At 39.8% G+C, this 27,692-nt stretch overlaps 1 protein-coding gene across 1 annotated transcript in view; it reads right to left on the bottom strand.

Moving 5' to 3' along the window:
* cpne4a (copine IVa) overlaps nucleotides 1-27,692 on the bottom strand; it is a 77,129-nt gene that overhangs the window by 3,090 nt on the left and 46,347 nt on the right. Inside the window, exons 6-15 of the mRNA XM_077214982.1 lie at nucleotides 20,564-20,647; nucleotides 20,391-20,480; nucleotides 15,142-15,240; nucleotides 13,600-13,686; nucleotides 13,237-13,296; nucleotides 11,853-11,986; nucleotides 10,572-10,626; nucleotides 6,515-6,566; nucleotides 2,056-2,189; nucleotides 1,740-1,976 (exon numbers count right to left, since the gene is read on the bottom strand). Of these exons, the coding sequence (XP_077071097.1) occupies nucleotides 1,740-1,976; nucleotides 2,056-2,189; nucleotides 6,515-6,566; nucleotides 10,572-10,626; nucleotides 11,853-11,986; nucleotides 13,237-13,296; nucleotides 13,600-13,686; nucleotides 15,142-15,240; nucleotides 20,391-20,480; nucleotides 20,564-20,647 (1,032 nt within the window). The remainder of the gene's footprint in view (nucleotides 1-1,739; nucleotides 1,977-2,055; nucleotides 2,190-6,514; nucleotides 6,567-10,571; nucleotides 10,627-11,852; nucleotides 11,987-13,236; nucleotides 13,297-13,599; nucleotides 13,687-15,141; nucleotides 15,241-20,390; nucleotides 20,481-20,563; nucleotides 20,648-27,692) is intronic.

The raw sequence follows: 27,692 nt of genomic DNA, 5'->3' as shown, positions 1-27,692 counted from the left end.
CTCTATGTCATGTGAAGATGTTGGGGTTTGTCTTGCGCTTGTTAACCCACTCAAGAGTTAACCCACTCTCTGCATTCTGTGGTTTGTTTTCCACCATGGACCGGCAGTAGATGTGGTAATTAATGGAGCAGTCAAGCTAAAGGTTATTAGATTGCTCCGAGACTGGCTGGGAATATGAGACGGAGAGTGAGGAGGAAGGAGGGAGTAATTAACCAGGAGAGATTCTCCTTAGAGGTACTTCAGACTTTGTAAAGACGCTGGATGAGAACCTCTGCATAGCAATGCACTGATTAAAGGGCATGATCAGTTCAGCTGCATGTATAATCATTTTAACTTCCAACTCCAAGTAAAGGGAGCTCAGACGTGGGGCATGAAATGATCTCTTTAGCTGTGAAACATTAGGCACTTAGAACTAGTAAATAGACGTGATAAACGTATGCAATTCAAGTGATTTCAACCTTGATTCTGCTGAGGGTGTCTCTTACAATTCAAACAGCTCTCGAGGACATCACCCTGGACCTTTTGCCGATAATACTAAATGCAGTGTTGTTATTGTTAACTAAAGCTAAAACTATAAAAAATAATTTTCGTTAAAAGCTGAAATAAATTACAAATATTCAGTGAAAAACTTAAATGAAAACCAAAATAAAATCAATAAAGAAATCTATAAAAATAAAACAAAGTTTAGGTTAAAGTACTAAAATTACGAAAATTAAAACAGAAATAGAATTTTAATTTATAAAAAAAATAATTTAAACAAAAAAAATTACAAAAGCACAAACAAATTATTAAAAATAAAAGAAAATAACAGTTTAAATAAAATAAACTAACTGGAATAAAATAAAAAATATAAAAAACAAACTTATTTTATTTTTGCTAAACTACATTTCTCATTTTCATTAAAGTTGAAATACTAAAATAACTAAAAGTAAAACTTGACATATTACAAAAAATCCACAAAAAACAAACAAATTTCTCAAATTAAAAAATAGAGTCTAATTCAAATATTAACAAAAACTATAATAGTATATCAATGATACTAAAATAACACTGATAAATACTAAAAAAAAAACATGGTTATTATAGCTAACTGAAGCTGAAGCTAAAACCATTTAAAAAAAAATCTTTGTTGCCAGGTATAAAATAAACATTAACTGAAATAATATGTAAGTTTTTTATACTTTTTTAAAAGCTAAAATATTCATTAATAAAATAATAGTAAACTTACTTTCCATAAATAACTTTACTAAAAAAAAATATTTGGATTTACAACAATCACGTTTTATGAGTTTGATGTGATGTTACACTATTATCTAACAAAATTAATCTGATATTTGGCTGGTTTTAAATGCCTTAAAGGTCTGCATCGGCCCCTTAAATGACAGTAAAATAGCCATTTATTAAATAGACTGTTCCAGCTAAAATGTGTTTTGATATTGACATTTTCCACAATTAGGGTGCAAAATAGGGCATAATAAATGCAATAAAACTATAAACAATTAAATGTAAAATAAATAAATAAAATGCAGTGAACTTATGTAAAAATTGACAATATGGAATGGGAGTAATTACTTGTCTTCCCAAATGATGTTACTTTATGTATAGGGTGTCACAATTGTAAAATTTATTTTAATTGCAAAAATTACGGCATGATTTTAGTTGTAGGATACAGTCGAGAAGGTCAAGAATGCCGAAATTCCCATTTTAAATGATTAGATATAAACCCCATGTAAACTCACATGTTTGAAGTTACGGAACGGCACAAACTGTACGATGTCACGCAACACCGGTTCCCCTTTAGGCGAACGAAGGATTCCGTCGTCCCCGTCCAGCATCTCCATGTCAGTGAAATCTGCACTTCCAACTCCCACGATTATGACAGACATGGGCAGATGAGAGGCGTGGACGATCGCCTCTCTGGTGTCCGCCATATCTGTGATCACACCGTCCGTCAGGATGAGCAGGATGAAGTATTGCTGCATCAAGGCAAGGAAGGACAATTAGAACAAGAGAAACTTTAAGAGATCAAAACAGATGGGATAGAAACACACGCACCATGGCCTCTTTGGTGTGCATTTCCTCAGAGGCAAAGTTGGCCACTTTCTGGATGATCGGAGCAATGTTTGTGGGACCGTACAGCTGAATCTTAGGGAGGCAGTTCTGGTAGGCCTCTACCACACCCTGGATACCTGCAAAGTTTAAGAAGGAAAGTCTGGAGCTTTTTTGGATGTTACTTCATACGGTGTAATTATACATTTAAGAACTGAGTGATAATAATTAACTACATGTACTTACTATAGGGTTATGGTTAGGATTAGGGTTTGGTTTAGGGTAAGTTGTATTTACTATAGTAATAACTATAAATTAGGCATAATTACATACATGTAACGTGTAACAAGGACACATTAAAATAAAGTTTTACCCTATACTGCTAACTACATACCAGAGTTATTGTCGTTAACTAAAACTAAACTACACTAAAAAACATTAAAAACATATATTTTCTTTACTTTAATTAAATTAACTTTAGCTGGAATAAAAAAAATATATAAAAAACCTAAACTTATTTTATTTTAGCTAAACTACATTTCTCATTTTCATTTAAAGTTGAAATACTAAAATAATTAAAAGTAAAACTTGACATTAAAAAAATACATAAAAACCAACAAAATTTCTCAAATTAAAAAAATAAAGTCTAATTCAAATATTGACAAAAACTGTAATAGTTTATCAATGATACTAAAATAACACTGATAAATACTACTTTTCTTATATTTGACATGGTTATTATAGCTAATTGAAACTAAAGGTAAAACCATTTTTAAAGTAAAAAAAAAAACATCTTTGTTGCCAGGCATAAAATAAACATTAACTGAAATAATATGAAAGTTTTTGACATTTTATTTTATTTTATTTCAGTTAATGTTTATTTCATACCTGCCAACAAAGATGTTGAAACTAGCTGAAAGAAAATATTTAAGTTTACATTTAATGTTATTTTTTCTTTCAGCTAGTTTCAACATTTTCAGCTCTTTGAACATTTCTCATTTTCATTTAGTTTAACTTGTACTAAAATAAATAAAAATTAATATAAAAATAAAAACTATACAGACAGACATGTAAAAAAAAACTAAAACTTTAAATCAAATTTAAATATAAAAAAAAACTAATTCAAAATATAACAGTATCTCAATGATAATAAATTTGATCAATCAAAAATATTCTGCATGTGCTATGTAAACGAGTATTTAAAGGACTGGAACGAATGTCAGTGAAGGCTAAATCTCCGCAATGAAGCAGTAATGCTGTTTACTGACTCGATGAGCATGATTCTTAAGGTCAGCCTGTCTTTCCTCTCCACGCCTCCAGCTGTTTCATTTAATTAACACCTGTGAGCTTGAAGACGCTCAAACAGGGGCTCAAAGGTGAAAGCATGCCATGCTGTGCAGCAGCAGAATTAAGATGAGAGGACTTTCAAACCGGAGATCAATGGATGTAATCGCTTCAATGGCTTCCCCGCAAAAGAGGAATCAAAGATGCTCAGGACCCTAATAGACTCTTCAACTTTGACACACACACTGCACTGTCTCTTTAAAGGATATGTCATGCTTAAGACATTAAAAGGCTTGAATTAACCTACTGCTGACGTCCTTTCGTCTTAAGACCTTTCAAATTTGGATGCATCGTCAGTGACATAACATTAGGTGACAATTCACACTGCTGCTGTGAGAATGTCTCAGCCTGGGATGTGCATGTGGCCTGTAGTGTCTGCCTGTATTGTTAGCACAATGAATGAAACTCCACCACCCTCCGGAAATAGAATGCTGTAAACGTTGTTCGATGTGATATCACATTGGGAATTCCACCTAGGACTCATTGACAGGTGAACCGTCCCACAATTGCTCAGGGAAAACCACACACACACACACATTGCAGTGTCAATAATCAACTAAATGAGCTCTTTGCCTTTTACCCTATTTCTAATTACAGTCTACAGTAATTGCATTGGCCAACAAAAGTCTCCTCAGGGCAGTAGCTTGTGTGAATGTGTAAAAGTTCTTCTGCGTTTCAGCCGAGGAGGTCTACCGCCCCAGAAGTGTTCAACATGCTTGCTCATGGGAATTCTTGAGCCATATTTGACCAAGTGGAATTCTAGATAATACTAGGGTTGAAAGAGGCATGTCAGTGTGAAACATGCAGAACTTTTTTTTATTTTGTGAAATAATTTTTAATTTTCCTGCTAAATCATATTATTAAGGTGCTATAGATGAAAAAGCATATAGACATGTAAAGTAAATAAAGGTTTGCTTTATATAAGATAAATGTTTGTTAAATACATGCATAAATACAATAAGCAATAGAAATTAATTAGCGTTTAAAAGTTTGGGGTCCAAATTTTTAAAAAGAAATTAATACTTTATTTCAGCAAGGATGCATTAAATTGATAAAAAGTGACAGTAAATACATTTGTAATGTAATCAAATAAAATCAAATAAGATTTATATTTCCAATAAATGCTGTTCGTTTGAACTTTCTATTCTTTAAAGAATCCTGAAAAAAAATTATGGTTTCCACAAAAATATTTTGCAGTTAAATCAACATAATAATAATAAGAATAAATGTTTCTTGAGCACAAAATCAGCATATTTCAATGATTTCTGAAGGATCATGTGACACTGAAGACTTGAGCAATTTGCCATCAGAGGAATAATTTAAACAATTTTCTACTAAAATATAAATATTTCCCGAAAAGTACTGTTTTTACTCTATTTTTGATCAAATAAATAAAGACTTGGTGAGCATAAGGGACTTTGTACCGTCCCTAAACTTTTGAATGATAGAGTAAAAAAATAAATAATAATCTAATAAAAATGATAGAAAACTTGTTATTATTTCAACTAGAATGTGTGACTTGAATTTGTGACTAATATGTCTCTTACAAAAAGTAGTGCCATAATTCAAGTCTACTTTTGAAAGGTTATAACGGGGAAATGAGAATGGCAGCAGAATGGTTTAGACATAATATCAAACAATAGGGTAATGCTGACCAGTCAAACCTTGACCCTTTGTCTGCAGCAAGATGTTTACACCCCACTGCTTAAAAGTCTACAGATGAGCAAAACCTTTCTAAAGGAGTGACTTTGGAAGAGTCTGAAAAGTGGCCTCTTTCATGGAAAGCAAACAGCCATGCAGTCTAGACGCCTCACCACAGCTTGTGGCAATATTTACTAAATATTGACAGGTTGTCAATATTTAGAAAGAAAAATTTGTTTATAATTGCACACCAATGTCATTCACGCTATTCAAGCGTTTTGTGTGTCTCGTCCGGGTTTGTTGGAACCGCATTACTGTCATGCCGGATTTTCAAGACAATACCAGGGCGTAAAGGTGCGCTCTCTGCTCGGGGGAGATTGGCTGGCATGTGTCCTAGTGTGGATGAAAGCCATTTGCTATTCCTAGAAGAGACAGGTCTGGCTGGTTGATCAAAACCTGAGTGGTCTGTGTTCATTCTGGGCGCCACCCTGGTGTGTCTGCGCTGATAGAGGTGGTTCAGAAATAGCAAGGGAAATTAAATGACACCAATACACTGGAGCGATGATCAATTTATCCTGCTCGTGGCCGAAGACAGGGATGATGGAAAAGCTAAGTACCAAACAAACTGGAAGCAAACTAAATACAAAATCCAATAATTTGCAACTTCTGACCTGACTTCCAAAGTAACACCATCCCAAAGAGAGCTAGGTTACATTCGAATGCATAGATGGCTCGGCAGGGGCACTCTCACAATAACAGAATTATCATTTATATTACTTTACTGTCCCATCTGTTTCTGTGTTGTAGCACTCATTGTTCTCATATTTTCATCTTTACTTTCGGATAGCTACCACCGTTTTAGGAGACAAGATTCAAACTTTAAACAGGTTGTGATTATGCAAGCATACCAAGAGATTACGTCCTAAAAATAATCTTGATTTTGCAGCGGAGGGCAGTTAAATAAAAAGCAGAGTGTTAATAAATTGCAATAAAATATAGAAACCTGTATAGAATATTAAACCACATCCTAAAACTCTGTACAAGAAGTTCTGATCTAATGCAACCAGGTACAATCATTTCACCAGGCCTTAAAACATTTTGTGCTGACAGTCATTCTTACCTGCTGTCAAGGCCCAGAGAGACTAATTATTGGGGACGGGGAGGGTGTGATGATGACATCATCCAGGTCTCCCTCCTTCAGACATTCCCCTCAGGCCGTATATTTTATAGCAGCATTAAACATTTATGTGTCCACTTTTGTCAATAGCGTAGCAATGTAATTCACCTTTGTATATATTGATCTCCTTTGTGTGGGGTGACAACACTATACTAAAGGGCTGTTTGACTTTGCCAATGTTACGTTGAGGCTTTGAGTTGTTCAGTCCCAGTTGGCAAAGGATAATGGATCTGTATTGACAAAATAAATTGAGATATACGGTCTAGAATGGATATACGGAAAGTTTTGGAATGAATGCTCTACCTGCACATTCTGGGTTGTCCTCGTTGAAGTTTACCGCAAAGTCATGTGACACCTGTGAAGAAACAAAATTCTTATTTGTGACATCAATAATGTACTTTTCAATAATAATTCATACCACACAGTTGTTAATTCCTTGAATTTGATTGGCTGAGCGACGTTCCAAGAGTACTATATACAATCCATCAGCAAAGGGACTTTTCACTGCCATTTTTCAGTGACTATTTCTGGAGGTTACATCGATACACAGTAGATATTTTATTCAAAAACACAGGCTTTATGCCGAACGTCACATTAACAAACAGGAAAACCAGTCTGCATACACTTGTCAGAGAGTGTTAACGGCAGTACTAACTGATGGCGATATCTATGGACTTTTAAGGTATTCAGCAAACCTTGTTCTTTTTACTGTTGGTGTTTTATTCTATTTAAATATCTAAATGCTAGTGAGAAGAAGAATAAAAAACCTTCAGATAAATCTGCATATGCGATGAAAATCCGCTATGCATATCTTTGCTTGTTCCTTTGAAGGTATCTTGAGTAAAACTGCTCTATATTTAACAAAGCACATACAATTCTTTCTTGAAATACACCTCTGGTGCAACTCAGACACATCATCAGTGATGTATCCTGGGTTCATTGGGTGTTTCGGGTCTCACAACATCATACACCCTCGCCCAGGCGACCCAGCCAGGGTTGATCAGACACTGTGTAGCTTGTATGATCCACGGATCACCCCGCTTGATCCATAGCCATCTTGACGCCTTTTCGGCGGCGTCCGTGATGTTCTTGACGGCTGTCCTGATGTGTAGTCCCTCCACTCCAAGCATCTTGAGGGCCCTAATCAGTGACTGGCCGACGAGTCCTCTGCACCCGACCTCGATGGGATTACATCGGGTCCTCCACCCCCTGCTTCGGCATTCTCCTGCCAGCTCCTCGTACTTGGCCCTCTTCCTCTCAAAAGCCTCCTCCATCCGGTCCTCCCAGGGAACAGTCAACTCCAGCAGGACCACTTGCCTTGTTATTTCTGACACCAGGACAATGTCTGGCCTGAGTGTGGTCACTGCAATATTTTCTGGGACTTTGAGCTGTTTCCCAAGGTCGACCTTCAGCTGCCAGTCCTGTGCTGTTGCCAGCAGCCCCCCTGATTGCTTCAGGTGCTGCTGTGGCTTCTCCCCAGCTTTAACAAAGGCAATGTTCTGTCTTGCTGGTTGCTGGTATCTACTGCAGGCGATCCCAGTGCTGATAACCTCTGCAATGACCCTCAGTACTTGGTCGTGGCGCCAACGGAAGCGCCCCTCTCCCAGTGCTTTTGAGCAGCAGCTCAAGATGTGCTCTAATGAACCTCCTCTCTGGCAGAGTGGGCACAGTGGTGTCTCTGCCAGGCCCCAGCGGTAGAGATTGGATGGACTGGGGAGGACATCATAGACAGACTGAACCAGGAATTTAATCCGGTGTGGCTCAGACTTCCACAATTCTGTCCACGATATATCGAGTCCACGCTCCCTGCTGCCTCATCCCCTGCTGACCTGCTGCAGCGGACTTCTTCCACCCCAGCTCGGACCTCCTCTTGAATCAGCTGCCTCCTTTCCTTCTCCTGGGCCTTGTTAAAGTGAGGTCTTGGATTGCTCCCGAGTCCTGCCCGTCCAGATGCCACTGCCCCCACCAGCTCACTATGTCGCAGCCGTGACTCAGCCTGATCTACTGCCTTTTGGGCCTTCCACTTCCTGCCGGTTCTGACTTCTATGCCTGCCGAAGAGACCTTGATGTCACAGGAGTCTCTATACAGTAGCACCTCTCTTGATCGGGTTACCATAAACTGAGTAGACATAGACTGCTGAGGGCAATTTTAGCTTGAGAGACACAAAAGAGACTTAAATATTAAGTCTTGTTACACTTGTATACTGTTGTCCTCTTGCTGGTTTGATTGCTTCTATTGTTCTCCTCATTTGGAAGTCGCTTTAGATAAAAGTGTCTGCTAAATGATTAAATGTAAATGTAAAAGACCAAACCGGAAGCGATGCAACCTGTTTTACAGAATAAGGAAGTTTGTTGCCCATAATCCCCATTCATTCAGGAACTAAACATGACTAAAAATGACTGCCTTAATGAGTGAGTCACTGAATTATTCACTCAACTGGTTCTTTCAAAATGCTGATTTATTCAGGAATGAAACACACCATGAGGTGAAATCCAATATATTACCCCAAACTGAATGGTTCTTTTGGACAGTTCGTTTCAGTGAACCAGTTCAAAAAATGGTTCATCAGTTATTTTTCAAGTAATCACATAATTCTGACATTCTGGCGTGTGTGTACACTCAAACACATTAAAACCATTGGTAAGCCCTCTTTTTATAATAATTTATATTATGTTTATTGTCATCAATCTTAGATTTCGATCACGAGGGATTAGGTGTACTGTTGATTCAAGAACTGCTGTGATCAGTTGAGTGTGATTGGATCCGATTTCAAAAGTTCTGGAGTCAAAGAGCGGTTAATTGCAAAAAATAGAGTTAGCAAAAGCAGACATAATGGTTTTAGGAACATATTACTCATTTTTGAGTCTGAAAATTAGACACATTTGAGAGACCAGTTCATTGATCAAGTCAAACTGATTCAAATGATTCAGTCTGATTTGGTGAACTGGTTCAACCTGTTCACTGCATAAACCGGTTTGTTTAGTAGTTCGTATTTTGTGTTGCTCGGAGAACCAAGGGCCCTATTTTAACAATCTATTCTAAGCGCATGGTCTAAAGCACAAATGGTCGGCGCATGGTCTAAAAGAGTTGTCCATATTCTCTTAATGAATAATGGGTGTGTTTTGGGAGTCTCATCTCCCATTTCCTTTAAAAGCCAGTTGCGCTCGCACCATGGGGGATTGCTATTTACATGACGGAATTTGCAAGCGGAAAGACTGAATGCTTCTCCAGAGAGGAAACCGAGCGCAGGCAGAACATCTACAGGACAAGCCGGATTCCACCACATCTTTATGTACAAAATAATAATAATCTTTTACATTGTAATCCTTTTATTTTTAATATTTGGCATGTCTGTGTGCTGCTGCGCGTCCCTGTGTTTGTAATAAGCACAGTGTAAGCACGTTGAGGACCCGCCTATAGGCTCATATAACAAAAAAAAATACAGCGCCATTGACTTTAGACCAGGTTTTTGTTGGTTAAGTGCGCAGTCTATTTCAGTTGCCTCAAAATAGCAACGAGCCAACAATGCGCCTATACACACTTTGTTTTCAGATCAGCATTTGCTATTTAAACAATGTGGCCCAGGACATGAAAATGATAACTACTCCAGCTGTTTCAGTTGGCAAAGCAGAAAATAGACAGTAACAGGCAATATTGTGTCTAAAACATGAATTGAACAAGAATTCAATGAGCAATATGTTAATTTTTATCAATCACGCGTCTTGCTGTTAGTCTGAATATAAGAAGAACTCTAGAATACTTGATTCTGATTGGTCAACTGCTGAATTTAGCAGTCAAACATTTTTATATACTGACTGCTAAATTGTATAATTATCCCAAGCATCTGATTTCTTACATAGCTGTGCTAGTGTCATATCTAAGCTATCACTTTGCTGTCTCTATCTTCTCACATAATAAATAAATCAAACTTAATTTAATATTGAATATAGATTTATTTATTTATGTGAAGTCAGTAGTCTTGAAATAAGCAGGATAATGTACATTTAGCTGGTCAATATCGCCGGTCAATAACCCCTTCAGGGGGATTCAATACCCCTCGCTTCATGTTGTAAATAAAGATTTTCCATATCAATGTTTGAATACTTTAAAGAGATTTTAGCAAGAAGTCTGGAATGAGGACTGCACATCCAGATATTCAATCTATCTAATCAAAAACGCTTGAAGCTTAAGATGAATATAAAACACTCTCAGCCCAGCACAAAGGCACATTATCTGTCAAAGAGAAATTAACCTGCTGATATCAGTTCATACATTAATCCTGCAGTAGCCTAGTTAGAAGTATCGCTCAATCTTCATCCCGTTCATGAAAAAAATCGCTATAAATGCTAAAGAAGTTACCTTGAAGTCCGGAGGTATTCGGGCACCAAAGCCAAACGCCGGGAACATTTTGTCACTGCACGGAAGTGAAAGTGGACAGGAGATTAGAGCTAGCAAGAACTGTGGATCTTAGGGATTACATACCAAATTTCCTATCATGCTTTCCTTTCTCAATGGCCTCTGATCGCTGCTCATTTGTAATAGACACAGATTTGCATAATTGTTATTGTTAGTGCCTGACAAATCAGCATGCGCTGTGATTTCAGATTTCATCCCAACCCAATGGCCTGATGGATGTATAGCTTGACATGGAGCTGGAAATTCGTTTTTGAATGACCTTTCAGAGAGCTACAACAACAGCTCAGCTACAGTGGTAAAAATGCTGGGATTTAGCATGTTATACAAAGACTGCTTCAGGATTTCTAAAGAATCAACTGTTTAAATTCAAAAGTCACAGGTCTAAAATACAATCTTTAATTAAAACAGGCCTAATCCGTGAATTACATGTTCCACTGTTTCTCCTGCAAAAGGCAGCAGGTAAGTAAATTGGGATCAAAACAAAATCATGTTTTTCATAAATTCTATTTAACATCTCTCTATTTACTGTTTGAAGTGAAAAGCATACATATATTTATTGTGTTGTTTCTTGGTTACGTCACTATAACTGATTTCCTGTTTAATATCTGAAGGTTAGGGAATCACACATCGTTACATTGCTGTGTCTGAAACTATAGGCAGCAAGTCAGTCATTGGCTTTAGACTTTGTTTTGTATGAAGGTACCTCCTAAGGAAACTAGTTTCAGACTGGTTTCCAAGGCACCATATCATGTCTAAGTAAATATACAACCTGCATACTGCCCTCTTTGCCTCTGGGCTTTCAGTTTTTCACACACAAAAAAAAAATGACACTGATAAAACACCTACTATCTTATGAAATATTTATTTATTTCTTGTAAGAAACATTCTTTGGTCAGAATACATGGCTACTTTTGAATGTCTGTCAATGGAGAATGATGCATCCACATCTACAAGGTTTGGAGCCATGTTATCCAACCAAACCTTGAACCTTTGATTCATTCACTTCACATTTTTTTTTCTTTTAGACAGACTACACATTCATTTCATCACATACAAAATTAAAAACCCCAATGCTGGGGCCCTACTTTTCTCACTATACTGTCAAAATCTGCACTCTGAGAAAGAGAACTTGCATATGTGTGAACCTAAACAACTGTCGTGTGAAAAAAGTCAAGAAGCTAGAGAGCAGAAGTTGGGATTTGATTGGCTGTTCAGCCTGCTCACCTGTCATAGTCTTGGCAAATCTCCCCCACTGCGACTAAAGCTTTCAGATACTCGTTTGGCTGGTAGGGGTGGATGTAGTGTAACGAACAACTGTTCTTCGGATCCCCATTAGAGGCTGTGAAATCAATCGCTACCTGAAAAGACAAGCAGCAATCAACGTGGAGCTTTGAAGCTAATTACTTAAAATGTATACACCACATGTGGAAAATCTCTACAGAGTGCTGTCTCCTAACAGCTTTGACAGAGAGTAAACAGCTTGTAAGAGCTGTAGCGCTGTAAACTGCATGAGTTGGGACTAAGTATGTACATAAAATATACTTGGTTATAGGCTATATACCGAAAAAAATGCACCAAAAGCAAAAAGTTTGGACACACTTGACTGACTGTTTCTTATGGTCACCCACGCCATATAAAGTAATGGTTCTCAAACATCTTCAGGAGGACAACCAATAAAACAAAAATTGCAAACCAAATAATATAACACTCCAAAACAGTGGGAAAGTAATGCCAATAGTGTATAGCATATTTCTTGAAATAGTCTCTATCACCAACTCAAAAACTTTTGTTTTATTCATTTCATTGAATTTAACTACATTTATCACAAATTAATGTTGACATAATCATATAATTCAATGACTCAGGCAGTTAATTAAAGGTTGGTGCTTCTGTCAATTATAATTTTTAAAATCAAATGAGAAAGTTCACAGGTTGAAGTACAGTCCACAATTACATTATTTTTCAACCAGTGAACCCCCAATGGATTTTATAACATTCATCTAAAGTGCCTGAACCAACATTTAATTAAAAATATCCCTAAAAGTAAGATCCCTTTCCTTAGTAACAAAATGTTCTATTTTAGCATGTTTTAATAAAACTTTTATTAAAATGTTCTATTAAAAGGCTTGTAAAAAAATGCAGGTCTACCATTATGCTTTCTAGAGAAATATCAACACTTATTAAAATTGCATGTTATATAAATTCATTAAACAAATCAAAAGCTTTTAATTGAAACTAATTATAAAAACCTTTCAGAAAGATCTTATAGTGACAGATAATAAAAATTAATGAAACACTGCTGTGCACACAGTGTCATGTGAAAATGACAGTGCTGTAAGCAGTTGAGACAATTATTATTTTATAAATTATGCAAAAACTGAACATTTAGAATGGCACTTGTTTTTCCTGTTCCCATTAGTATGTACATATTAATGAATAATAAATCACAAATGCTCTAACTAATAAGAATATAATTCATTTAACAAAGCTGGTGGCTATGCTAATGTCAGAGAAAACAAATGATTATGGATGATAAGTTTTATTGATATAAACAGATAAATTAACTCCGTCGACTAATAAAACACTAGTGGTATCTGCCTGGACTTACTGTAAACTGTATTTGGCAACCTCCCATGATGTAGTCCAGAAAGGAATGCATCTTAATTATCTGTGGATACAAAAGAATAGGCTATTATGAATTCAAGCACTTTTTTATGCTGCTATCTTCTTCTCATCACTTCTAATTTACATCAACCATGATCAAATTCAGTGGCCATTTACAGAGCCAGGATCTCACATTTTAGCCAGATGGAATGACATCCAGCTGTGTGAAGTTCCCACCTCCATCTACTGTAACCATCAATGCCTCTGCTGACAGTGTGACAATGTCGCTTTTTGAAATACACAGCCTTCAGGGGAGACAAGGGCCAGATGTCCTCTAGAGAGCATCATTTTATGATGAAAATATTACCTTGCACTGATTCAGAATGACAATCCCAGAGTTCTTGTAATTCTTCTTCTTGACTTTATATTTGGGGTTTATGCATTCCCACTGGACCTGTCATTGTTTAAAAAAAACAAAGTAAAAAAAAACTAAAAAACATTAGCTTTCCAACAGTACGGGTTTGAGTGTACAACCTGGACAATGAAATAGCTTTATTAGAATGTGTGAGATGGTGCATAATCGCTTCCAATTGGAGCAGCAAAACAAGCGCTCCAGTAGACAATAGACTCAGAAAACAACAATTTTAGTTATAATAATGAGGAATGATGTCAAGCCTGGAAGCGATGTTCTAAAATAATTAGGAGAGTCTGGTACTGATGCCTGCGGTATTGAGATACCAGCCCAGAGCGTTGGGACTTCACAAGTGAACGAGGTGTCATCCAGCTGTAGCTGTGCATTTTAGCGGAGTTACAATTAACTGACAGCTTAAAAAACAATGGCTTATTGTTGTTATCAAAATCAGAAAGAGATGTGGTCTTAATCAAGTCTTTAGCAGTAATGGTAAATCATGGAGCCATTTTTAGAACAAGTTTTACATTGTAGACTGTTTAATTGGGATGTACTAACAAAACTCTTTAACACCTTACACAGAACAACATCTTCATTATTGATTATTAAGGAGGATGGGTTTCTTTTTGTGTGAATTTTCAACCTTAAAATGACAATTATCCTGTTTGCTTCCACTTTCTACACAGCATAGTGGTCTTGAAATGCAATAAAGCATAAACTACAAATGAAAGTTGTGCGGAATGACTTAATGGACACTTAGAGATCTAAAAGGTACAGAGCTATGAACTATGATGTGATGTTTTTTGTGTGTTTACGTGACATTTAAAGTGTAAAGCAACATGCTGTTTTGCAACAGACTTTCATAATGGCATTTCAAAGTCAAAAGTCAGTTATTGTTAAGGTTGAAAATTATTCTAATTATGCAATTATTCCACTGAAAATTCCATTAGAGCACATTGTTCGTTTAAAAGCCAGTCATTTTGAGTTTAATTATGTTTTTGTGTATGAATGTGTATGTCAGGTCCTGAAGGATTTGGTTTCAAAGTCTGTATGTTTGTCTGTCCGTCCGTCCCTCTGTCCGTCCGTACATCCATCCATCCATACATCCATACATCCGCCCGTCCATCCGTCCGTCTATCTATTTATCTATCTATCTATCTATCTATCTATCTATCTATCTATCCATCCATCCATCTTAGCAGTTCAGGTCAGGGACACTTGAGGTAATTCTCTACAGAATGTAGAAGAAACTAAACTGACACTGACCCACATGAAGATCTATTCATGTAACCTCATTTCTCTTTCATCTTCACTTTTGCTGATTACTCTTTGAACCAAACTAGTTCCTTCTCATCATTAGCTTATCTTGCTATATCTCAGAGAGCTGTTTCAAATAAAGCCAATTAGATTTAAAAAGCTGTTTGGCTTGTAGATGTGTGGTGGATGTGAAAGTGCTAAAACAAATTGTAGTACTTTTTATAACAAGTTTAAAAGTGTTACCTGTTTTCCATCCATCGCCAATCGCATCTCTTTGAACGTAGCTTGAAACTCCCCAATGAAATCGTGCTTTCCGTTTGAGTCCCAGTCCCAAACGGTACACTGGATGTCAAGGGAAGAACACAACAAGAAAAAAAATGAACAAAGGCAAACAACACATATTAATAAGGCATCTAAAGCCCCATATCACAATCTTAAACCTTGAAATCGATTTCATTTCATTCCAGATATTAAATTAAATACAAAAATATCACTAAAACCTATGTGGTATGTGTTGGTCCAGTTGTACTTGCGTGATTCAACCTCTCTTAAACTTCTGCTTTTTACCATTTCATTTTTTCATCACATTATATTTCTATTCTCGTCACACTCCCCATCCCCCTCACATAGATAAATATATCTATACATTTCTAATTTGGATACCATTTTTTTCAGCATTCCTCTGGAGCATACATAAAAGATATTCTGAGGGATGGAGACACCATACCCTTGTTGAACCCACTCTGTAGTAGCCTACATACGGTCCACAGAGAGTGCTGAACACCAGAAATGTCTGGAATCCGAACACACAGCATACAGAACTCGAGCAGACTCACCATCACTGTGCCCCATGCATCCATGCATTAAACATAAAGTGACATGGCAAATTAATTAAAGTTTGATGGTTTCCTGCAATTTCTAGGGCAACAAGGGGCTGACTTATATAATGTTGCCTTAAAAGATGAAACCAGAACATAGTGTGGGTGCATTCACACTGGTCTTAGCTTGAGCAATTTTGTTGCCACATTATCATACTTTTATGATGCAAGACGGAAAGGAGCTATATGCAGAATTCAGAAACCCTTTTTATTGGCGACACTGGAGGCCGTTAAGAGAACTACAGCAAGCAACTAGCTCGAGGTTGGACTTGTGCACACGTAACATAAAAGAGACTGAAAGTGATGCAATGCCCCAATATATTTACAGCGAAATTCTTTTTCACATAAAAATAAGTCTACAGGCTTTCATAGACAAGTTAGGAAGTCAGGGGAGGTCTTGTTTTTTAAGTTTCATTACAAGCTGTTCACACATTGGCAAAAAAAAGCGATTATTGCATGAAAATTTTTACATATAGCTCCTTTAACGGATATTTTTTTCCCAGCATATGCCAAGTCAACTATAACTATGCCAGCTTGACACAGCAACATTGGCACAACTAAAGAAGATAGTCTGAGGCAGGATGGACCAATGATCAACCAATGGAAGACAAAGTGTTTCTGATATTTGTTTGGAAACAAAAAAAAAACAAACAAAAAAAAAAAAATATATATATATATATATATTGCAATTCTGTTTGGTGTCATTATAGTGGCAGTAAATTACACACTTCAGCTTAAAAGAAAATAAAAAAATCATCAAAATTATCAAAAAAGAACTTCATTCCTAAACCATTGATGTTGACTAATGAATTTTGATGTTATAACATGCTGTATTTGTATGAATTTCAAAATGCAAACATCAAAGAGTATACTTCATAATACTGTAATTTGCACAATATTTAGGGGACAAAACTAAACTGTAAAAATAAGCAGAAAGGTATAAGAGGACACAACTAATGGTAAAACATTTCAGGTGTGATATTCACATTATATTCATAAATAACTATATGCTAAGTTTTGAAATAAATGCAAAATGTGTTATTTTCAGTCAAAATATGTTATTACAATTTAAAATAACTGTTTTCTGTTTTACTAAATTAAATAATTACCAAGTATCCCTGTGATGACAAGGATGAATTTTCAGCAGATTTATTCAGTCCTCAGTGTCACATGATCCTGATTTGGTGTTCAAGAAAGATTTCTTATTAAAATGTTTTCATTGTCAAAAACAGTTGAGCTGCTTTAGATTTTTGTGGAAACTGCAATACATTAAGTAATTTTTTCACGATATTTTGAATGGAAATTTCAAAAGAACAGCATTTAATTGAAATAGAAATCTTTTGTAACATCATAAATGTCTTTACTGTGACTACTTTATACAGCAAGTATACTTTACTGTGAATACTTGCTGTATAAAGGTCTTACTGCCTCTTAAAACCCTTATAGTACCGCTTGTTAAGAAAACGACAACTAATTCACAACAATTCAAGATACAGCTGCTGTCCTTAAAAGGAGACTTGTGTCATGGTTTGCTGACATTTTATTTTTACTGGATCTCTGAACCACATTAAGAACCAAACAACTCATGTACCAACAGCCATGTTAAGCACCCGGTAGAAAGACTGAGAGTTTAATGTTCATGAGAGAGTCTGGTTTATCATTTTAACTGACTGTTCCTCTGTTAGAAGGAGAATGCGATGTCAGTGTGCACAACAAGAAAAATGAAATCAAAATGCTTAATATTTCATTGGCGCACAACAAATAGGCTCCACTGGAGTCATAATGAGTCCTGTCGAATATCGGAGGGATTCAATCAATCACAGCCATTACGAGTTAACCACACATGGCTCGATCACGGCACTCCTTAAGTGTTCAGTAGGTTCTAAAAGGAAGGCATGTTTCCCACACTGAGCGTTGTTGCTCTGAGTGGTGAGACAGCAGCGCTCTAATGGACTCCTAAAGGGCAGGTCTGTGAATGGGATGAGCTCCAGATGTGAGTGGTGTGATTCTGCAGATGGCATGGAGGATGGCTGGCACTAAATGAGCCTGAGCCGTTTGCTGTATTAAGGTCTGTGTTCTGTTAAGTCATAAGAGGGCAGAAGGGACACCACAAGCAGCCATATGCTGATGCACTATATGAGCAGAAAGAGAGGCACACAGGTGCCCTTAAGAGATGTTTATGGAGGGAGCAAAGCATCTTGTTGTTAAATGGACTCAGTTCATTGAGTACACAGACTCCAAGATCCCAGTGTAACACTGCGCTTTAAAGTACACTACCAATACCATTTTGTTTTGTTTTGATCGATTTAATGCATCCTTAATGAGTATAAGTATTATTCTACAAGGATTCATTAAATAGATCAGAAGAGACAGGGAAGACTTTTACATTGCTAAAAAAATATATTTCAAATAAATGATTTTGAACTTTCTATTCATAAAAGGATCCTGAAAAAAAATTTGTTATAATTACTGTTTTCAACTGTCATAATAAGAAATGTTTCTTGAGTACCAAATCAGCATATCAGAATGATTTCTAAAGAGTCATAAAGTAAAAAATAAAAATATAATCTTACAGAACCCAACTTTTGACTATATCTAAAAATCTAGCAGATCATATGTTTTTACTATTGACAAATTAATCAATTAATCAACTATAGGAATAATCTAGAAATGTTTGCTACTTGAGCAGTGAGGATAAACATGGTTTGTGCTGATAAAAATGTTTTGTGAATTATTGAATTTTAAGAACATAAGAACCTTAAAAATTCAAGAGACATTTTAAACAAAAAACGTATAGCCTATATTTATATATTAATTGAATAAAATACATAGACGAATATTAACATTTCTACAATGTAAAAATGTAGACAAATTGCACGTTTGAACATCATTACAGCATTCATATAAAAAAATAGCAAAAAATATTACAATTATTGTATTAATAGTATCTATAGTAGGCCCATTTGATTATATATCATGATTATAATATTTTAACAGAAGATACTTTAATTCAGATTCCTGCGGGAATTTACTACTTTTAATATTAAATTATTGCGCTTGAACACATTGTTTAGCTCAAACTTTCCCTGAGTAATTCCTTTCCCAATTAAATCAAGCAGTCTTTGATGAATATCGAACGAATAAATGAAGCAAGAGAAGGCCAGAGACCAGAAAGAGGAAGGCAAATTAGGGAATGTAAATATTTAAGTAAAACACATGGGAAATCCTAGTGAATCATTGCTGAAACAAGTGCTCACCAAGCCTAATAATCCTGAGCCAGTGTAATCAGGCCATGTGACCGATGAGAGTTCCTGCCCCAGATATCTGATCTCAACAACACACACGGTGGTCCAGCAACACATGAATTTTTAAATTAGTATGAAAATCTGTCAGCGTATAAATGCAACCTCACCAAGCTTGTTTAGCGCTGCCCAAGAAGTCTACCAGTAAAACCGTCAATTCTAGATAAGACCACCTTTTTTTGCATTTCATATCTGACATTTAAAGCGACAACAAGAGATTTTTTTCTCTTATTCCGTGGATATCTCCAATTTTCAGCACTGTTTTTCTGCTACCACAATGCGCGTGCAACTGCAGTGACATAACTTTGACGTCTGCTCCTAAATGGTCTATAGCTTAATTCTATTCTCTCCAAATAATGGTAAAATCTCCAAGAGATAGTTACCCCAAAAATGAAAATTCTGTCATCATTTACTCACCCTCAAGTTGTTCCAAACCTGTGAATTTCTTTCTTTCTGCTGAACACAAAAGAAGATATTTTAAAGAATGTCGGTAACCAAACAATTAATGGGCCCCAGTGACTTCATTAGTATTTTTTTTCTCCATACAATGGAAGTCAATGGGGCTGTCAACTGTTTGGATACCCATATTCATCAAAATATCTTTTTTTGTGTTCTGCAGCAGAAATAAATTCATACAGGTTTGGAACAACTTAAGGGTGAGTAAATGATGAAAGAACTTTCATTTTTGGGTGAACTATCCCTTTAAACTAAATATCGGTGCCCTAAAACAAAAACAAAAAGTACTATGGCTGTCAATCTATTTAAGTATTTGCGCATGATTAATTTCACATTTTATCTAGTCATGTTGATTCCATAAATTCCTTTTTAAGGCAAAAATATATATATTATTTACAGTTGTTGGGTGGATCAGACTGTGAGGATAACATAAAGCAGAATATATGAATATATATAGCAAAATACATGAAGGCAGACTGACAGATCTTCAGACAGATCTCACTTGCACACAAAAAACAGATTCTATGTTTCTGAAGCCACATCAAAATGCACCAGAAATCTAAACATTGAAATGTATTACCTAAAACAACTTTTCCCAAAGTGCTGAAGTGCCTTTCAACTGAAGTGTAGTAGAGTTATTGATGGGTAAAAAGCAGAGCAGCTACATCAAATTACAAACACAATACATGTACTTCTAAACTTCTTACAAGCTGCTGTCTGCAAGGAATATAAATTGCAAATGCTAATGTAAATGTAAAACTAAATTAAAATGGACCCATATATTTATTTGTTAGTTTCAGTCAAATATACATGATCACACATTCATCTCCTACAGTGTTGATAAATCATAATTTACCTTCAGTATTCTGTCATGGTCTCCACTACAGAGCGAGTTAAGGGATGTCTTGAAGGTCTTCCACATGGGGTTGAGGTTATTCATGATGGTCTGTGTGAAGAAATGGGAAAAAACAATTCAGCGTTGGTGAAGCACTATCACAGGGAGATCTTCAAGAGAAACTGTTATCCTACCTCTGTTCTGTGCACTAACTGCTGAGTGTTGTCATCATTTACCCTGTAGATCTCTAAAAACGGATCTGACTTGCTGAAAAAATCCTGAGGGAAGAACAGAAGCACAGAGATCAGCTGATAGCATCACAAACATGACCCATAATGTGATTCTGGAGAGAATTTTAGAGGTTACACTTTATTTCAATAGTCCACATCAGATATTTTACTAACTTTGCAACCACATGTCTACAAACTCTCATTAATTTGCAACTACATATCAACTAACTCACAGAGTATTAGTGGACTGTTAGGTTAGGGTTAGGGTTAGAAGTTGACATGTACTTGCAAAGTTACTTATAGTCAGTAGAATGTCTGTCAAAATAAAGTTCTCTTTCATAGGTTCACTCAACGCTGCGGAAAGCGCAGTGGGATATCCTCTGGATGTGCCGATTGCCTGAAGCCCTATAGAATCATGCCAATTCATTGGCTGATGGCGCTCGCGCAAGCTGGCTCCGCCCCGACGCTCTTACGTCGTAGCATGACGAACGCGCGCGTGCCATCCTCTCAGATTTCTCTGCCTTCACGAAGCGGTCACATCTTTCCCTTCGTTCGGTTTTTCTGAGCCCGAATTTTTCTAATTCAACTACAGCTTTCGTCTCAACACTTCAGCGACTGGCATAAGTGGAACTCTGTTCTCCTTACAGTGAAGTGTCATGGATTATCGACGCTGTTCTCCGCCATGCGTTCGTTTAATTTCGAACGACGACCCTCACAGTAAGTGTGTTAAATGTATGGGTTTTTCGCATGCGCGTGAGGCTGTATTAGGATTGTCAAAATGTAAATTTTGTGACAATCTCCTTCTCAAAACCCTCCGCTCTAGACTCGCGGTTTTTGAGAAGGAGTCATTCGTTTCCCCCCGTCGCGCTCCCGAGACCGCTGAGGCCTCTCGTGGATCCGCGGCCTGGGGCTCGGGTGTTGAGCTCGAGGATATTGAGTACGAGCAGACGGGCCTCGCCCTTTCTCTCCCTCCCTCCCCCGGGCACGCAAGTGGCGCGGTTGAATTCGCGCATGATTATTTATGCCCCAGCCCGGGAGGCCGCGAATGGATGACGTGATTTAAACTGCAGCTTCCGAATCCGAGGATTTCGGGCCTGCTTTGACTGATGACGTTATCCCGCCTAGCGGCCAGGACGCGCGGCCTACTCCGGCCTACACTGAGCTTATTGACGTGCTTTCGCGCGCTACAGAGAAGCTCTCTATAGACTGGCCTGTTGAGCCCCGCGAGTCTCAATCGTCCAAACTCGACGAGAGATTCCTTAGTGGCCCTAATTCTAGGCCAGAGCGAAGAAAGATGCCCTTTTTCAGCGATCTGCATCACGAGATCTCCAGATCCTGGAAGCAGCCTTTCTCCGCACGCCTAACTAATGCGGCAGCCGCTGACTTCACCAACCTTGTGGGTTTTGTGGAGCAGGGTTATTCCGTTATTCCAGCGGTCGAGGACACGCTGGCTAACCACCTCGCCCCGTCGTCTGCACCGTCCTGGAAGTCGCGTCCCCTCTTTCCTTCCAAGGCTTGTAGGACTACTTCCTCCCTTATTGGGAAGTCTTACATGGCGGCTGGTCAAGCAGGCATGGCCCTGCATACCATGGCCATCCTTCAAGCCTACCAAGCGGACGTCCTTAAGGACATGGACGAAGGAGAGGGACTGACGCCCGAAGCTGTCAAAGAGCTTCGCAAAGCCACAGATCTGGCCCTAAGAGCCACCAAACACACTGCTCGGGCTGTAGGTCGCTCTATGGCGGGCTCGGTTGCCGCAGAGCGCCACCTCTGGTTGAATCTCACGGAGATCCGAGAAAAGGATAAGACTTTTCTTCTGGACGCCCCTATCTCCCACTCAGGTCTTTTCGGGGAAGCGGTCAACACGGTGGTTGAGAAGTTCCGTGCCGCTAAGTCTCAGTCGGCCGCGCTCAGGCAGTTTATGCCCAGGAGATCTAGAGAGCCAAGAGACTCCAACCCTCCCCCTTCTCAGACCCGAGAACGCTCTGCTCATAGGGTTGAATTCCCTACTAGAAGGAATGACCCGGCTCATCCCCCACCAACTACGGTCTGGGGAGCCCGAGGTCGTCCGTTTCCCCTCCAGCGCCCTCACAAGCGCCTTCAGCTGAAGCGGTCCAACAAATCGGCCGCTCCAGCCTCCTCGAGCCGTTCCTGACCCGCAGGTCAGAAGGAGGAGAGCCGCACCAGATCTACGAGGTTGGGACAGACCGCGCAAGCGTTTCTGCCCTCCTCCAACCGGCTCTCCTCCTCCAACCCTGTCACCTTCGCCACCCAGTGTGTTTCGAAGTGCAGGTCCTGTTTCACTCTCTTCACCCAGTCCGGAGCAGGAGGAAGGAGACGCGTCTTGCTTTCTCCCCTCGCTCCCGGCGCACGTTATACCCGCCAATCGCTTCCTCGGAGGCACAGTTCGTTTTCCTCTGAAGCAGGCGGACCCAGTTACTTCTATCCAGGTGGTGGTACCCCCCAGTACGTGTCAGGAAGCCATGCGCTCTCCACCACGGTCAACCACGCCTCCCCATGGACAGCGCGACACCCTATCTCAGGTATGTCCCCTGCACTGCAACACTCCTCTCCCTCTATCACATTTCGTTCAAGAATGGGAGTGTTTACCAGGGGTATCGCCTTGGATCCTTCGCACAGTTTGGCTCGGCTACACGCTTCAGTTTTGTCGCAACCCCCCCTGCTTCCTACTGTAGTCGACAGCGCCGCTCAGGCTTCTGTACTACAGCAGGAGAGTTCATCCCTTCTGCTGAGGGGGGCGATAGAAGAGATTCCTTCGGGGGAAGTCGAACAGGGCTTCTACAGCCGTTACTTCCTGGTCCCGAAGAAGGGAGGCGGCCTGCGGCCGATACTAGATCTTTGCCGGTTGACCTTCTCTCTTTACAAAGGGAAATTCAAAATGTTGACGCTGAAGGCCATCATATCTCATATCCGGCTGGGGCACTGGTTCGTGACAGTAGACCTCAAGGATGCTTATTTCCACATCCAGGTCGTACGGCGACACATGAAGTTTCTCAGGTTCGCCTTTGGAGAGAAAGCGTACCAGTACAGGGTCCTCCCCTTTGGCCTCGCTCTAGCGCCAAGGACGTTCACAAAGTGTATGGATGCTGCTCTGGCCCCGTTGCGGCTCCAGGGCATCCATATACTCAACTACCTGGACGATTGGCTCCTTTTAGCCCACTCCAGAGAGTTGGTGACTCACCACAGGGACATTGTCCTCCGTCATATTCAGTCTCTTGGTATGAGGTTGAATACGGAGAAGAGCGTTCTTACTCCAGCTCAGAGCACGGTTTTCTTGGGGGTACACATGGACTCCGTTCTTATGCAGGCCCGTTTGGCTCCTGCACGGATTTCCAGTCTGGAGACATGTCTGTCCCGCTTTGCACTAGGCCAGCATGTTTCCGTGAGCACCTGCCGCAGACTTCTGGGCCTTATGGCCGCGGCCTCCCCTGTGCTACCTCTAGGGCTACTCCACATGAGACCTTTTCTGTGGTGGATGAAGCTCTCAGGGGCTCGGCCCACGGGGACAGCCCTTCGCCTATTGAAGGTGTCGCGCAGTTGCTTTCGCGCCCTGTCAATCTGGCGGGACCCCCTCTTCCTTCAGAAAGAAGTCGGTATGGGTGCGGTATTCCGTCGTCAAATGGTTACGACGGATGCCTCTCTGACCGGCTGGGGAGCGGTTTTCGAGGGCAGGCCAGCGTGTGGGGTTTGGACTGGCGAGACCCTCTCGTGGCACATAAACAGCTTGGAGCTGAGGGCTGTCTTCCTGGCTCTTTGCCACTTTCTCTCTTTCCTCGAAGGGCACCATGTCATTGTCAGAACGGACAATATGGCAGTAGTGTCCCATGTAAACAGACAGGGGGGTTCACGTTCGCGCACCCTAGACAGGCATGCGCGTCACCTTCTTCTGTGGTCCCAGGACAAGTTCCTCTCTCTGAGAGCAGTTCATGTCCCAGGGATTCTGAACCTCGCAGCAGATTTCCTGTCGAGGCAGAAGCTCAGGTCTGGGGAATGTATGTTGAACCGCCAGACGGTGGCCCTGATCTGGGAGAGGTTCGGAAAAGCGGAAGTAGACCTCTTTGCATCTCAGGAGTCGTCCCAATGCCCGCTTTGGTTCTCCCTGAGCCCTCCAGCTCCGTTGGGGATAGATGCATTCCCCCACCCTTGGCCGATGCAGAAACTCTATGCCTTCCCGCCCATCAAGCTGATCCAGGCGGTTCTGTCCAGAGTGTATCCTCCCCCTGGGAGATCCCGGTCAGGGAGGACCTGCTTTCCCAGCTTCAGGGCAGGATATGGCATCCTCGCCCCGACATTTGGAAGCTGTACGTTTGGCCTATCAGAGGCCGTTAACTTTAAGCTTTGATCTCCAAACCGACGTTCAGGAGACCATTGCGAGTGCTAGAGCCCCTTCTACGAGGAGGCTGTATTCCTCCAAGTGGAGGGTATTCGAGGCATGGTGTTTAGCACATGATAGGGACCCAGTTGGCTGCCCAGTAGGCTCAGTGCTGGAATTCCTGCAGGAAAAGTTTGCTTCCGGAGCGGCTGCTACCACTCTCAGAGTATATGTCGCAGCTATTGCCGCTCATAGAGAATCAGATGAGATTCCCTTGGGGAAACTGAGGTTAGTTTCGGCCTTCATGCGTGGGGTTAGGCGCCTGAAACCGGCTCGCCCCCCTGGTGTTCCCTCGTGGGACCTGTCAGTCGTCCTGGAGGGTTTGACAGAGGCTCCCTTCGAGCCCTTGGAGTCAGCCCCTGAGCGGATTCTGACTCTTAAGGTTGCTCTTTTGTTGGCTTTATCTTCACTAAAGCGGATGGGGGATTTGCAGGCTCTCTCTATTAGTGAGTCATGCTTGGACTTCGCTCCTGGCCTGGTTAGGGTTACCTTGAGGCCAAGGTCGGGGTATGTACCCAAGGTTCTTTCCACGGCGTTCCGCTCTCAGGTTGTTAACCTTAACGCTTTCCACCCTCCTCCTTTTGCCTCTGAGGAAGAAAGGAAACTTAACCTGCTCTGCCCGGTCCGTTCTTTGAAGTTGTATGTAGATCGCTCAGGCGGTTGGAGGAAATCTAACCAGCTCTTGGTGTGTTTTGGTGCTGGCCGCCGCGGGCTTGCGGCATCAAAGCAGAGGATTTCCCACTGGGTAACGGATGCTATTTCGCTGGCTTACGAGGTGCGTGGTTTGCCTTCACCTCTTAGCATCAGAGCACATTCCACCAGAAGTGTGGCTTCCTCTCAAGCTCTTTTTAGAGGGGCCCTCTTGGAAGACATTTGTGTGGCGGCAGGTTGGTCCTCTCCGCACACCTTTGTGAGGTTCTATAATTTAGATCTTGACATGACTCCAGGTTCCCAGGTTCTATCTGCTTGAACCGGTCATGGTTATTATTATTTGGTCTGTTACCAGTTATGGCAGCGCTTAAGCTTGGCGAGTTTGGTATTTCGTTCCCACTGCGCTTTCCGCAGCGTTGAGTGAACCTATGAAAGAGAACGTCTCTGGTTACTTGCGTAACCTATGTTCTCTGAATAGGGAACGAGACGCTGCGTTCGCTGCCAAGCTCCTCGCGCTGCCGACAGTTCTTCTTTTCGGCAGAGAAATCTGAGGAGAGGATGGCGCGCGCGAGCGTTCGTCATGCTACGACGTAAGAGCGTCGGGGCGGAGCCAGCTTGCGCGAGCGCCATCAGCCAATGAATTGGCGTGATTCTATAGGGCTTCAGGCAATCGGCACATCCAGAGGATATCCCACTGCGCTTTCCGCAGCGTCTCATTCCCTATTCAGAGAACATAGGTTACGCAAGTAACCAGAGACGTTTTAGCATATATTAAGCAGAGACTCTTATGATTGATAGTTAACATGTAGTTGCAAAGTTACTTATAGTTAGTAGCGTGTCTAAAGTGAACTATCAAAACAAAGTGTTACCGGTTTATATTCCATAAGACAGTATGTGTTATGCATCTAATATGCATTTATGTGACCCAGCAGCATCGTCACTACTTGAAACATCGGTTTTCAGCAACTCACTGTCTTTATAACATCAGTTTACTCACTGTGTTAGCAATACTATAGACAGACACACCACTGCTCTTCCCTGGGATTGCACCTGCTCTAAATTCTGCCTGGCACTGTCAGTGAGGACTAATTGTGTCCTTGCTGGTGACTTTTTCTGAGCATGTCTCTGTGCCACCTCTGTCCCCATCCCATGTCTGCTGCTATCTGTCTGATAGGGGTCTTTCACCCGCTGGGAGCCAAATATTGAGGGGATGGATGTTGCATTAATAGCACCATCATAAATGCAATCAAATTTGTCCCGTTACCAAGTTTATTTATTTTTAAATATTTGTCAAAACAAATCCCTTTTATTATTTAAAATGTAATAATGTTGCCTCTGCCACGTAAAAAGCATTTCGTTATTAAATATGTCTGAATGATGACATTATTCCTTACATAAAATATAATCAAAATCAAATGGCCTACAGTTTATTAACTGGAGAATAATTGTGTGTACAAGTAAATAAAATGAAATAAATGAAAGTAAATAAATAGTATAGGTAAGACTTTGCAATAAGGTTTCAGCATTAATTAATCTTAGCTAATGTTGATCTCAGCATGCACTAACACATTTTATATATTAAAAGTTCTATTTGTTATGCACTGTGAACTAACATGAACAGAAATATAAATACATATGCACTGAAGTTGGTAACTGTGGGTATTAAAACACATTGTAAACAATTAGAGGGACATATTACCTAGACCACAAATATTTCCCTTTTTTAAACTATTTTCAGCACTTGAAAAGTTAGCCTACATAACATTAAATGTGCATATATGATATATGCATGTATATCTCCCTAATTCTGTATAAATCTTAAACTTAAAAACTGCTGACAATAAGAAACTACAGTAGCATGCATGTATTTAAGTTTCCTACAGTTGCAGACTTTCCTCAGCTAAAATAGTCACTTTTCACTTTTTCTCAGAGGACAGGGGGTAGGTATGCTGAATGATCAAAACTGCACTGAATTACCAGGAGAAATCTTCAGGACTTTCAGATCTTTCAGAGCAACTTTAACACATAAAAAGAGCAGAACGCACAAAA

Source organism: Siphateles boraxobius, unplaced genomic scaffold, assembly GCF_051911475.1.
Source record: "Siphateles boraxobius isolate OS27281-9 unplaced genomic scaffold, OSU_SipBor_1 68, whole genome shotgun sequence".
Taxonomy (NCBI): Eukaryota; Metazoa; Chordata; class Actinopteri; order Cypriniformes; family Leuciscidae; genus Siphateles; species Siphateles boraxobius.
The sequence above is the reverse complement of the archived record's forward strand: the minus strand, read 5'-3'. Positions and strand labels throughout refer to the sequence as shown.